The sequence below is a fragment of the Cebidichthys violaceus genome, unplaced genomic scaffold, assembly GCF_023349555.1.
Source record: "Cebidichthys violaceus isolate CVI_PGR_0920_01 unplaced genomic scaffold, fCebVio1.0.p SCAF_19, whole genome shotgun sequence".
NCBI classification, from domain to species: Eukaryota; Metazoa; Chordata; class Actinopteri; order Perciformes; family Stichaeidae; genus Cebidichthys; species Cebidichthys violaceus.
The window spans coordinates 404,519-418,216 of NW_027176361.1; the positions used below are offsets into that span (position 1 = coordinate 404,519).

A 13,698-nucleotide genomic window follows, 5' to 3' on the forward strand; every position below is an offset into this window, starting at 1 on the left:
GACACGTTGACATTATATTAAAGAGGTGACACGTTGACATTATATTAAAGAGGTGACACGTTAATATTATATTAAAGAGGTGACACGTTAACATATTAAAGAGGTGACACGTTGACATTATATTAAAGAGGTGACACGTTAATATTATATTAAAGAGGTGACACGTTAACATATTAAAGAGGTGACACGTTGACATTATATTAAAGAGGTGACACGTTAACATTATATTAAAGAGGTGACACGTTAACATTATATTAAAGAGGTGACACGTTAACATATTAAAGAGGTGACACGTTGACATTATATTAAAGAGGTGACACACGTTGACATTATATTAAAGAGGTGACACGTTAATATTATATTAAAGAGGTGACTCGTTAATATTATATTAAAGAGGTGACACGTTAATATTATATTAAAGAGGTGACCAGTAGTAGTCTTGAGGCATCGCTGTAATAATCGATGTAAAGCAGGAGCTTCATGTGAGGGTTCAGATGCTCCATCTTATGAAGCATTAAACAGGAAACACAACGAGAGCTGCAGGTTGAAATGAGAGCTCTACAGTTTAATGGTCTAACAGGTTTGTATGTTTCTTAAGGGGTAACGTTTGTTCATGACTTACTAACCGTCCACAGGTCCTTTCTCTGGTAGATAACACACATGAAGAATAATCTGCTTTATTGTGGAAACCGTACAATATAAAACAATTTTATAGCAGTAAGATGTAAGAGGAACCCGGAGAAGGAGCCCAATAACGAAGAACCCTGAGGGAAGGAGCCCAATAACGAAGAACCCAAAGAGAAGGAGCCCAATAACGAAGAGCTGTCAGGATCCCTGTCTGACCCTTTGTGTGTTAACCTCTGTTATCCCCCCCGATCTCCTCTCCTCATGTGTGTTCATTCCCCTGTTTGTTATTGTGCGCCATGTGCTCTGTGTTTGTTTCCTCGGTCCTGCCTCCAGACATCTCCCATGGTCACGCCCCCTGATCGCTGCACAGCTGCGGACAATCTGGCTCGTCACCACCTGCAGTTGGACACACTGGATCGTGATCCCACTGATCACCGCCTGGCAGTATATCAACCCTGGTCTTGCAGGCCTGGGTTGTCAGTCCGTACCGTCTTCTGCCTCGGTATTTTGCTACCGCAGTTATGGAAGTTCCCATTGACTCTTCTCTGCTACGGGTGTAGAGTAGTGCCTGCCTCCAGTGTCGAGCCACGGGACATCACACCGTCGATTTGCCAGCCCTCCGGTGTCGGACCACGGGCTCCACACAGGCATTCCTGTCTTCGCCATTAGAAAATAAAATCTATTGGTACCGTATTCTGTGTCCTGTGGTTGCTATTGGGTCCTGATCCTGAACTCCCGTGACAAGAGCCCAAAGAGAAGGAGCCCATCAACGAAGAACCCAATAAAATAGAACTCGGGAAGGAGCCCAGAGGAGGAACCAGGAGAAGGAGCCCAAACACGCATGTGCACACAACGACACACACCAACACACAACACACACCAACACACAACAACACACACCAGCAGACAAACTAAACCGTGTGGATGACTTGACGGACTGACAGCTGATTAGTATTCAGTGTGTGACTGTTAGTATCAGCTCCGTCTCTGTGACAGCAGGTCAGGTGACACAAGCAAGAGCTTCTGATTGGACTGTCCAAAGTGTACACACACACACACACACACACACACACACACACACACACACACACACACACAGAGAGAGAGAGAGAGAGAGAGAGAGAGAGAGAGAGAGAGAGAGAGAGAGAGAGAGAGAGAGAGAGAGAGAGAGAGAAAAGCTGGCAGACGGACGAAGAGAGAAGAAGAATAAAGAGGTTAGTAGATAGAGACCATGTCATGTTGACACACTGGACAGACGTCTGTTATAAACACTTTAAAGGTTTAAAGTCTCTGTTCCATCTGATCAATATCGCGACACGTTAACATGAGAAGCTGAAGAAGTAGAAGTCAGAGCAGACAGCGTCGCTGTTTACTGAGCTGTTAATAAAGTTAAGCAGATCAAACACGCTGACCTGTGAGGAACCAATCAGTGAGCTCTGCTGGAACCCAAAACCTTCATTCAGAACACCTGACGTCTGCTGCTCAGATACTTATTGATCTGATCAATTTGTTACTGTCTGCAGGTCAACATGGACGCCATCAGGTGTCGTCTGACTCAGGTGAGCCTCAGGCCCAATGCACCCTAACCTACCAATGTACCCTAACCTACCAATGTAACCTAACCTACCAGTGTACCCTAACCTACCAATGTAACCTAACCTACCTATGTACCCTAACCTACCAATGTACCCTAACCTACCATTACATTACATTACATTACATTACAGTCATTTAGCAGACGCTTTTATCCAAAGCGACTTACAATAAGTGCATCAACATTGGTAATCAAAAGAACTACTAGTCACCAGAAGTCATAAGTACATTTCCTTTAAACAAGCATCTAAGAGCCTGAAGCAGAGCATAACTCAGAGCCAAAGTACAGAAACAAGAGAAACAGTTAGTGCTATAAGTAATATGAATACAATAAGTGAAAAATACCAATGTAACCTAACCTACCAATGAAACCTAACCTACCAGTGTACTCTAACCTACCATGTACCCTGACCTACCAATGTAACCTAACCTACCCATGTACCCTAACCTACCAATGTAACCTAACCTACCCATGTACCCTAACCTACCAATGTAACCTAACCTACCAGTGTAACCTAACCTATCAATGTACCCTAACCTACCAATGTAGTCTAACCTACCAGTGTACTCTAACCTACCAATAACCCGTTAACATAATAATATATATAATAATAAATATACTGATGATGATGCATTCTAATGTCACGCTATGAACTGTGGGTAATAACAGAGAGTGAGCATGAATGAGTCCTCGAGCTTTTGACCGTTTGACATCGGGACAAGCTCCTCCCCCTCCAACCTGTAACCGTGGTTGCGCCTCTCTCTCTCTGCTCAGTCCTCCTCAGTGGGCGTGGTCGAGGATGAGGAGGTGGGAGGAGCTCCGAGGGTGGAGATGAGCTTTGTGACATCAGAGGAGGAGGAGGAGGCGGGGCTCAGCAGTGACATCACAGCATTGGTGCGACGGTCTCGCCACGGTTACCAGAAAGCCGGCTTGTTCCTGTGTGTGTGTGTCGTCATCGTCTTCACCACCGGTACACACACACACACACACACACACACACACTGATTAGTTAGATCATGTGATTAAAGTGGGCGTGGTCTCTCTCTCAGCGTTCCTATTGGCCTACGCAGTGTTTGGTGGCCGGTACCACTGCTCCCTGGTGGGGGGGCAGGGGAAGGAGGATGAGGAGCAGGGAGGCGGGGCTAAGCCACCTGCAGAGGGAGGGGCGGGGCTTTACCTGGGCGAGCTGAGGCTGATGATGAGGAGGCTGCTGCAGGATGAAGATATCCACAACACAGTCAGGTGGTGATTATAAGATGAACGTGGTCTCAGTTCACCAGGAGCTGGTCTGGGATCCGTCCCTCTCTTTTACTTCCTGTTTGTGTTTGTCACCATCAGTCGAGTCAGCAGAGCCAATCATCCTCCAGGTTCCTCAGACGGGACGTCTCTGGCCTCAGAGGTCCTCCGTCGCTTCAGACTGCTGCAGATGGATCACACCTGGACCGAGTCTCTGTACGCCACGCTGCAGTTCCCCCACAGGTGAGTAGATTGTGCGGACGCCTCTTCAGAGGTTAGAGAGTGAGTTTGTTTGTTTGTGTGTGTGTTTATTGTTTGTTTGTTTGTGTGTGTGCAGGTCTCAGAGGAGCTCTCTGTGGCTGGTGGACTCTGCAGGACTGATCTCGGAGCAGATCCCTCTGAACCCGTCTGACTACTGTCCATACAGCGCCACAGGAAGTACCACGGTGAGACAGGAAGACGGGATGTGTTTGTCACCATTGTAACCACAAACCCAGGTGTCCTGACCTGTCTCCATGTCTCTCTGTAGGGGGGCGTGGTCTACGCCAACTACGGCCGCCCGGAGGACTTTAAGTGGCTGGAGAGCGCCGGGGTGTCCGTGGTTGGCTGTGTGGTGGTGATGCGTGTCGGGGGCGGGGTTAGTTTCGCTGAGAAGGTCTGGTTGGCCGAGAGGAGCGGAGCGGGCGGAGCTTTGATCTACCCCGACCCCGCCGACCTGCCGCAGGACCCCCGACGACTCGGACTGAACGCGAACACCGCCGTGTCTGAACACGTAACGCGCACACATTCAGAGAAACACACACGTGTTCCATGTCTGGCTGCTCCCGACCAATCAGCATCCCCCTCTGTGTCGTCCAATCACAGGTCCACCTGGGGTCAGGTGACCCCTTCACCCCCGGCTTCCCGTCCTTCAATCACACTCAGTTCCCACCCATCCAGTCCTCCGGCCTGCCCCTCATCCCAGCGCTGCCAATCAGTGCCACCGTGGCTGCCAAGCTGCTCAGGTAAGCCCCGCCCCCTCAGGTTACCTGCTCAAGTAAGCCCCGCCCCCTCAGGTTACCTGCTCAGGTGTTGCTGTGACCTCGCTGCGTGTCTTTGTGTCTCAGCCAGCTGTCAGGTGCCTCCTGTCCTCCGTCGTGGCGTGGCCGGCTGCCGTACGTGCGCTGCATGATCGGTCCGGAGTTCAGCTCCGGTCGCAGAGTCGCGATGTCGGTCCACAACGTGATGACGCCGGTCCTGCTGAACAACATCTTCTCGTCTCTGGAGGGTCGAGTGGAGCCAGGTACAGGTCTGTAGTCTGGATCTCCATGAACCGGAGACTCTCTAATGAGGATCTGTCTCTCTCTGTCAGACCACTACGTCATCCTGGGAGCTCAGAGGGACTCGCTGGGTCCGGGAGCCGTGACGTCTGGAGTTGGAACGGCGATCCTCCTGGAGCTGGCTCGGACTTTCTCCGCCATGGTGAAGAACGGTAAGACTCACCTGGAGACAGGTGTGTGCTCACAGGTGTGGTCAATGTGTGTGTGTGTGTGTGTGTTTGCAGGTTTCAGTCCCAGACGGAGTTTGCTGTTCGTCAGCTGGGACGCCGGAGATTTTGGGAACGTCGGAGCCACTGAATGGCTGGAGGTTCGTCCAATCAGAAGTGTGTACTCAGTCCTGTCCCTGTCACAAGTTGTGGGTGACATAGTAACCAGTGACCTCTCTGTGCCAGGGTTACCTGTCCATGCTCCACCTGAAGGCGGTGGCCTACTTCAGTCTGGACCAGGCTATCATGGGTAACGGCTCCCAGCCAATCACAGGAGACCTTGTTTAAGCCAATCAGCTGATCAGATGAAGTAAAGTAGCGTGTGTGTCTGCAGGTGATGACGTCCTGTCGGCCTACACCAGTCCTCTGCTGGTGGACCTGCTGGACGCCGCCATCAGACAGGTGTGTGTACGTTTCAGCTTTAATGACATCACGTTTCCTCCTGTGGAGCTATTTTCCTTAAACAGCAAATTATTGAGTTGGAACCACTTGTCCACTGTTGTTGTCCATATGTCAAGTCCTTTTGAAGTGTTTTTTTGGGACCCAACAACAACCCACATGAGTCCAGAACTGTGAAGGAAACATTCCCTCATTGCCTAAATGTTGCTATTTTCCCTTATTAATAGTGATTGTTTGACACATGTAAAAATGGTCACAACATGTGACGGGATGTGGTGAAGCTGTTTGATCCAGATGTTTCCCGGGTGTTGATGTGTGAAAAGGTGGAGCATCCGAAACATGCAGGTCAGAGCATCTACAGCCAGGCGGAGAGAGAGGGAGGCAGCTGGAGGATGTGAGACTCACAACATCATCGATACCTTCAAATCTGTTTCAAATCAATATGTAGAGAACGTTGATTCATGAAGTGAACTCTCCTCCTCAGTATCAAGCCCTTGTTTCTGAACAGTGGAGCGTACAGTTTTACAGCGTTTGCAGGAGTTCCAGCGATGGAGCTCAGATTTACTGAGGTAACCCGTGTTCTTTAACTCACCACGCCGCCACGTACAACGAGCACTTGTCACCGGTTTGTGTGACCCGTCTGTCTGTCCGTCCAGGAGCGAGCGTACCCGTTCGTCAACACGCCGCTGGACAGCGCCTCCCGCCTGCAGGAGGTGCTGGGTGGTCGTCTGGGGGTCACTGGGCGGAGCTTAGGGGAGCTGGTGGGGGAGATGGTGCTGCGATTGGCCCACGACAGCATCCTGCCGCTGCGCATCACTTCCTACGCTCACACGGTGCTGCAGCTCAGCGCTCAGCTCAACAAGCACTCTGCTGAGCTGCAGGTAGGCGGTCCTCTATATATATATATATATATATATATATATATATATATATATATATATATATATATATTTATATATATATATATATATATTTATATATATATATATACATATATATTTATATATATATATATACATATATTTATATGAAGTATATATTATAGGGTCCTAACAACATGTCTCTGTCTTCAGTCCAGAGGTTTGTCTCCTCACTGGGTTTTCAGCGCCAGAGGAGATTACAGCCGAGCAGCCGAGACGCTGCAGAGAGCCATCGAGTACAGCGACCTGCACGACCCGACCGCCGCCCGCTACTACAACACCCGCATCATGAGGGTACAAGTACCACACACAGTACTACAACACCCGCATCATGAGGGTACAAGTACCACACATAGTACTACAACACCCGCATCATGAGGGTACAAGTACCACACATAGTACTACAACACCCGCATCATGAGGGTACAAGTACCACACAGTACTACAACACCCGCATCATGAGGGTACAAGTACCACACATAGTACTACAACACCCGCATCATGAGGGTACAAGTACCACACATAGTACTACAACACCCGCATCATGAGGGTACAAGTACCACACACAGTACTACAACACCCGCATCATGAGGGTACAAGTACCACACACAGTACTACAACACCCGCATCATGAGGGTACAAGTACCACACACAGTACTACAACACCCGCATCATGAGGGTACAAGTACCACACACTAGTACTACAACACCCGCATCATGAGGGTACAAGTACCACACACAGTACTACAACACCCGCATCATGAGGGTACAAGTACCACACACAGTACTACAACACCCGCATCATGAGGGTACAAGTACCACACACTAGTACTACAACACCCGCATCATGAGGGTACAAGTACCAAACACTAGTACTACAACACCCGCATCATGAGGGTACAAGTACAACACACAGTACTACAACACCCGCATCATGAGGGTACAAGTACCACACACAGTACTACAACACCCGCATCATGAGGGTACAAGTACCACACACAGTACTACAACACCCGCATCATGAGGGTACAAGTACAACACACAGTACTACAAAACCCGCATCATGAGGGTACAAGTACAACACACAGTACTACAACACCCGCATCATGAGGGTACAAGTACCACACACTAGTACTACAACACCCGCATCATGAGGGTACAAGTACCACACACTAGTACTACAACACCCGCATCATGAGGGTACAAGTACCAAACACACAGTACTTCAACACCCGCATCATGAGGGTACAAGTACCACACACTGTACTACAACACCCGCATCATGAGGGTACAAATACTACAAACACTAGTACTAGAATACACGCATTATGAGGGTATAAATACTACAAACAGTGGTACTGATACTGCTCTGTGTACCCTGTGTATACAGGTGGAGTACTACTTCCTGTCTCAGTACGTGTCCGTGGTAGAGACGCCGTTCCGTCATGTGATCCACGGTCGTGGTGACCTCACTCTGAGCGCGCTCAGTGAGCACCTGAGCCTCCTGACCTCTGACCCCGAACGATTCGACGAGAATCGCTTCAGACGACAACTCGCCTTCTTCACCTGGACACTGCAGGGGGCGGCCAACGCCCTGAGGGGGGACGTGTACACAACACACACTCTACTACACACTACTACACACTAGTACACAACACACACTACTACACAACACACACTCTACTACACACTACTACACACTAGTACACAACACACACTCTACTACACACTACTACACACTACTACACAACACACACTACTACACACTACTACACAACACACACTCTACTACACACTACTACACACTACTACACAACACTCACTCTACTACACACTACTACACAACACACACTCTACTACACACTACTACACACTACTACACAACACACACTCTACTACACACTACTACACACTACTACACAACACACACTACTACACACTACTACACAACACACACTCTACTACACACTACTACACACTACTACACAACACACACTACTACACAACACACACTCTACTACACACTACTACACACTAGTACACAACACACACTCTACTACACACTACTACACACTACTACACAACACACACTACTACACACTACTACACAACACACACTCTACTACACACTACTACACACTACTACACAACACTCACTCTACTACACACTACTACACAACACACACTCTACTACACACTACTACACACTACTACACAACACACACTCTACTACACACTACTACACACTACTACACAACACACACTACTACACACTACTACACAACACACACTCTACTACACACTACTACACACTACTACACAACACACACTCTACTACACACTACTACACACTACTACACAACACTCACTCTACTACACACTACTACACACTACTACACAACACTCACTCTACTACACACTACTACACACTACTACACAACACACACTCTGCTACACACTACTACACACTAGTACACAACACACACTACTACACAACACACACTCTACTACACACTACTACACACTACTACACACTAGTACACAACACACACTCTACTACACACTACTACACAACACACACTCTACTACACACTACTACACACTAGTACACAACACACACTCTACTACACACTACTACACTCTAGTACACACTAGTACACACTACTACTTCCTAACACTGATGAAGAGGAGGTGATGACATCATTCTCTCTTATTTAAAGTCGTTGTTTGTATCAACAGATTTGTAAAACTTCTTATTAAACATTGAATAAACTAAAGCAGTTCTCTTTGATCTCTTTTATCTTTGACTTTCAGTCAGACAGGAAGTTCAGTATGAGTGACATCATCAGGAGCTGTAACGACCGCCTCGTTAAAACTCCTTAACGAGCTCCCAGACTTTTATTGTGGAGGGCGTTTCCTGTGCAGGCGTGTTAAACAGGTCTGGTTTATTTATTATTTATTAAAGGATTATGTCATTATTTACATTGTTCAATGTTTACGTTATATTATTCATACATTAAATTATTTAAATGTATTTATTGTTTAATTAATAAACATTTAGCTAAAGTAGTTTTAAGAAATACATTATTAATAAGACATATTTAAATGAAATGTCTTTATGTCATTATTTTTCTGATATTGTCCCAAACTTTTAAACGCGTATATATACTTTATTCAATGAAGTTTAATCCTCAAGAGTTCCTCACTGGATATAATAATACATTTGGGTGTTTGATGTTTAATTACTGACTGAGGCTTGATGGACTTTAACACATTGAAGGAAACAAGTTTAGTTCTCATGAACAAATGAAATATATTCACCATTTTATTAACTAAAGAGGAAGAAACAGAAATGTGAAAGACAGGATGAAACCTGTTTAATTGTTCAACTTTAATCCAATGAATGGCCTCGTCACATGACCTCACGCTGTTGTTTGATTGGCTCGGCGATGTCATGTGACCTAAAACACACAAAAAGACAGATGATCAATATTAGTTTGTGTTCATGTCATGTTTAGTTTTATTAATGTCCACCAGGTGGCGATGTGACACCTTGAGTGACTCTAGTTATACAACTTCAGTAATACACACTGACATTCTTTATTTTTAGATTTTAGACCTCTTTAACATTCCTTCAAATGGAAACTTTAATGAAACTTAAACCTCTTTGTTACAAAATTATTTACTTTTAAAATGTTCTTCACAGATTTTAACAATGGTGTGTAGTGTGTTGAATGTTCAACTATCTCTGACTCTACAACTGTCTCATTAACTTACACTGTCTATGACTCTACAACTGTCTCATTAACTTACACTGTCTATGACTCTATCACTGTCTCATTAGCTTACACTATCTCTGACTCTACAACTGTCTCATTAACTTACACTGTCTCTGACTCTACAACTGTCTCATTAACTTACACTATCTCTGACTCTACAACTGTCTCATTAGCTTACACTATCTCTGACTCTACAACTGTCTCATTAACTTACACTATCTCTGACTCTACAACTGTCTCATTAACTTACACTATCTCTGACTCTATCACTGTCTCATTAGCTTACACTATCTCTGACTCTACAACTGTCTCATTAACTTACACTGTCTCTGACTCTACAACTGTCTCATTAACTTACACTATCTCTGACTCTACAACTGTCTCATTAGCTTACACTATCTCTGACTCTACAACTGTCTCATTAACTTACACTATCTCTGACTCTACAACTGTCTCATTAACTTACACTGTCTCTGACTCTACAACTGTCTCATTAACTTACACTATCTCTGACTCTACAACTGTCTCATTAGCTTACACTATCTCTGACTCTACAACTGTCTCATTAACTTACACTATCTCTGACTCTACAACTGTCTCATTAACTTACACTGTCTCTGACTCTACAACTGTCTCATTAACTTACACTGTCTCTGACTCTACAACTGTCTCATTAACTTACACTGTCTCTGACTCTACAACTGTCTCATTAGCTTACACTATCTCTGACTCTACAACTGTCTCATTAACTTACACTGTCTCTGACTCTACAACTGTCTCATTAACTTACACTGTCTCTGACTCTACAACTGTCTCATTAACTTACACTGTCTCTGACTCTACAACTGTCTCATTAGCTTACACTATCTCTGACTCTACAACTGTCTCATTAACTTACACTGTCTCTGACTCTACAACTGTCTCATTAACTTACATTATCTCTGACTCTTGAACACTTTAACTGATTTAAACTCCTTTCAGCTCTTCAGCCGTTTCCATATTTTAATTATTTTAAATGTTTAAATTTAAAATAGTGAACTTAATTATTTTTCTCTCACCTAGAAGGAGACTTTCTCCCGTTCATCAACAGCAGGAGGCGCTGTCTCACCTCCTATCTCTTCTCCTGTCTCTCCAGTTGTCCCTCCAACTGTCTCTCTTCCTCCTGTCTCTCCTCCTGCTGTCTCACCTCCTCCTGTCTCACCTCCTGTCTCTTCTCCCGCCTCCCCTCCTATCTCTCCTCCCGTCTCCCCTCCTGTCTCTCCTTCTCCTGTCTCACCTCCTGTCTCTTCTCCCGCCTCCCCTCCTGTCTCTCCTCCTGTCTCTCCTCCTGTCTCCCCTCCTGTCTCTCCTTCTCCTGTCTCACCTCCTGTCTCTTCTCCCGCCTCCCCTCCTATCTCTCCTCCTGTCTCCCCTCCTGTCTCTCCTTCTCCTGTCTCACCTCCTGTCTCTTCTCCCGCCTCCCCTCCTGTCTCTCCTCCTGTCTCTCCTCCTGTCTCCCCTCCTGTCTCTCCTTCTCCTGTCTCACCTCCTGTCTCTTCTCCCGCCTCCCCTCCTATCTCTTCTCCTGTCTGAACCACTGTTTCTCCTCCTGTTTCTCCTTTCTCTTCACCTGTCTCCCCTCCTGTCTCCCCTCCTGTCTCGTCTCTACTGCAGCTCTCTACTCGCCGGAGCTCCGGCGTCGGCCATCAGACCTCTGGAGCTTGTCCAGAAAGCCACAGCTCGCCTGGTGTTCAATCGCCCCAAGTTCTCCCACACAACTTCCTTTCTCCGTTCTCTACACTGGCTCCCTGTAAGAGCTCATCCAGTCTAAGACTCTGGTGCTAGAATACAGGGCAGTGAAAGGAACAGCTCCTTCCTATCTCCAGACCATGGTCAAGCCTCACACCCCCGCCCGACCACTTCGCTCTGCTGCCTCGGGCCGATCGACCCGGTCACGTCTGTTCTCTGTCCTGGTTCCTCAGTGGTGGAATGAACTTCCCACTGACGTCAGGACAGCGGAGTCGCTGCCCATCTTTCATCAGGCTGAAGACCCGCCTCTTCAGGAAGTGCTACCCTGAGCCTTCCACTCACCACTTATTGTTTTCATACTAGCTTGTTGCACTTATTGTATTGGTATTACTTATAGCACTAACTGTTTCTCTTGTTTCTGTACTTTGGCTCTGAGTTATGCTCTGCTTCAGGCTCTTAGATGCTTGTTTAAAGGAAATGTACTTATGACTTCTGGTGACTAGTAGTTCTTTTGATTACCAATGTTGATGCACTTATTGTAAGTCGCTTTGGATAAAAGCGTCTGATAAATGACTGTAATGTAATGTTCTCTTGTCTCTTCATCTGTCTCCCCTCCTGTCCCTCCAGCTGTCTTTCCTCCTCCTGTCTCTCCTCCTGTTTCTCCTTTCTCTTCACCTGTCTCCCCTCCTGTCTCTTCTCTTGTCTCTTCACCTGTCTCCCCTCCTGTCCCTCCAGCTGTCTCTCCTCCTCCTGTCTCTCCTCCTGTTTCTCCTTTCTCCCCTCCTGTCTCTCCTCCTGTCCCTCCCGCAGTCTCTCCTCCTCCTGTTTCTCCTTTCTCTTCACCTGTCTCCCCTCCTGTCTCTCTTCCTCCTGTCCCTTCAGCTGTCTCTCTTTCTGTCTCTTCCTCTCCCGTTTCCTCTCCTTCCTCCTCCCCTTTTCCTCCTCCCTCCACCTCCTCAACTCCTCCATTTTTGCTTCCCTTTCCTCCCTTTTCTCCTTCTTCTCCTTCTTCTTCTTCTTCTACTTCTTCACCCTGCTCCTCTTCCTTTCTTTCTTCATCCTCTTCTCCTTTTTCTCCCTCTCTATCATCCTCCCCTTTCTCTTCCCCACCTCCTCTTTCCTCATCGTGTTCTCCCTCATCCCCCTCCTCTTCCTCCTTTTCTTCTTCCTCATCCTAAGATGCAGTCAAGGCCCTCGACAGCTCTTTTAAAGGTGTGGCTGTTTGTTTTCATCAGAATGTGTTTTTAATGTAAGGTAATGTCGCTCTGGTGTAAAAGTTATATTAAAACAAGTTAGTTGCTAATGAAGTCAGATGAAATAAGTAATTAAATAAGTAATTAAACTGAAAGTAATTTAGTTTAATAAAGAAAAGTTTTACTGAGAGATTCAGACCATTTAGTCCTAAATAAAGTATAATCAGCTTATATTGACGGGAGACAGTTAAAGAATCACTGATTGAGCCTTTAGTGTGAGCTGTCGTTTGATTGGTTACTCCAGGTGTCAATCAGCCACACCTGCTGCGATCGGTCGTAGCTAACGAAGCAGGACAGAGACGCCGTCTACTGGACTGTGGTGAGATAACGTGTACTAGTAGTAGTAGTATCAGTAGTATCAGTAGTATCAGTAGTAGTAGTATCAGTAGTAGTAGTAGTATCAGTAGTACTAGTAGTAGTAGTAGTAGTTGTATCAGTAGTATTAGTAGTAGTAGTAGTAGTTGTATCAGTAGTATTAGTAGTATCAGTATCAGTAGTATCAGTAGTATCAGTAGTGTCAGTAGTAGTACAAGTATCAGTAGTATCAGTAGTATCAGTTGTTGTAGTAGTAGTAGTAGTAGTACTAGTAGTACTAGTAGTAGTATCAGTAGTAGTACAAGTATCAGTAGTAGTAGTA

At 46.0% G+C, this 13,698-nt stretch overlaps 1 protein-coding gene across 1 annotated transcript; it reads left to right on the forward strand.

The window, feature by feature from the left end:
* The first annotated feature begins 1,687 nt into the window (after positions 1-1,687).
* Positions 1,688-9,078, forward strand: tfr2 (transferrin receptor 2). Its single transcript, XM_068713008.1, has 18 exons — positions 1,688-1,841; positions 2,151-2,186; positions 2,996-3,191; positions 3,271-3,463; positions 3,560-3,700; positions 3,795-3,903; positions 3,987-4,229; positions 4,322-4,461; positions 4,564-4,739; positions 4,809-4,928; positions 5,001-5,083; positions 5,169-5,232; positions 5,317-5,384; positions 5,705-5,775; positions 5,866-5,950; positions 6,038-6,262; positions 6,455-6,595; positions 7,692-9,078. The coding sequence occupies exons 2-18, from the start codon at positions 2,157-2,159 to the stop codon at positions 7,947-7,949; spliced, it is 2,343 nt and encodes a 780-aa protein (XP_068569109.1). The 5' UTR covers positions 1,688-1,841; positions 2,151-2,156; the 3' UTR covers positions 7,950-9,078.
* Positions 9,079-13,698: the final 4,620 nt, after the last annotated feature.

Bases quoted from the DNA above. Each gene is read 5' to 3' on its own strand.
- tfr2 (XM_068713008.1), top strand. From the start codon at position 2,157: ATGGACGCCATCAGGTGTCGTCTGACTCAG. The intron at 3,701-3,794 runs GTGAGTAGATTG...GTGTGTGTGCAG, and splicing joins ACGCTGCAGTTCCCCCACAG to GTCTCAGAGGAGCTCTCTGT. The intron at 6,596-7,691 runs GTACAAGTACCA...CTGTGTATACAG, and splicing joins ACAACACCCGCATCATGAGG to GTGGAGTACTACTTCCTGTC.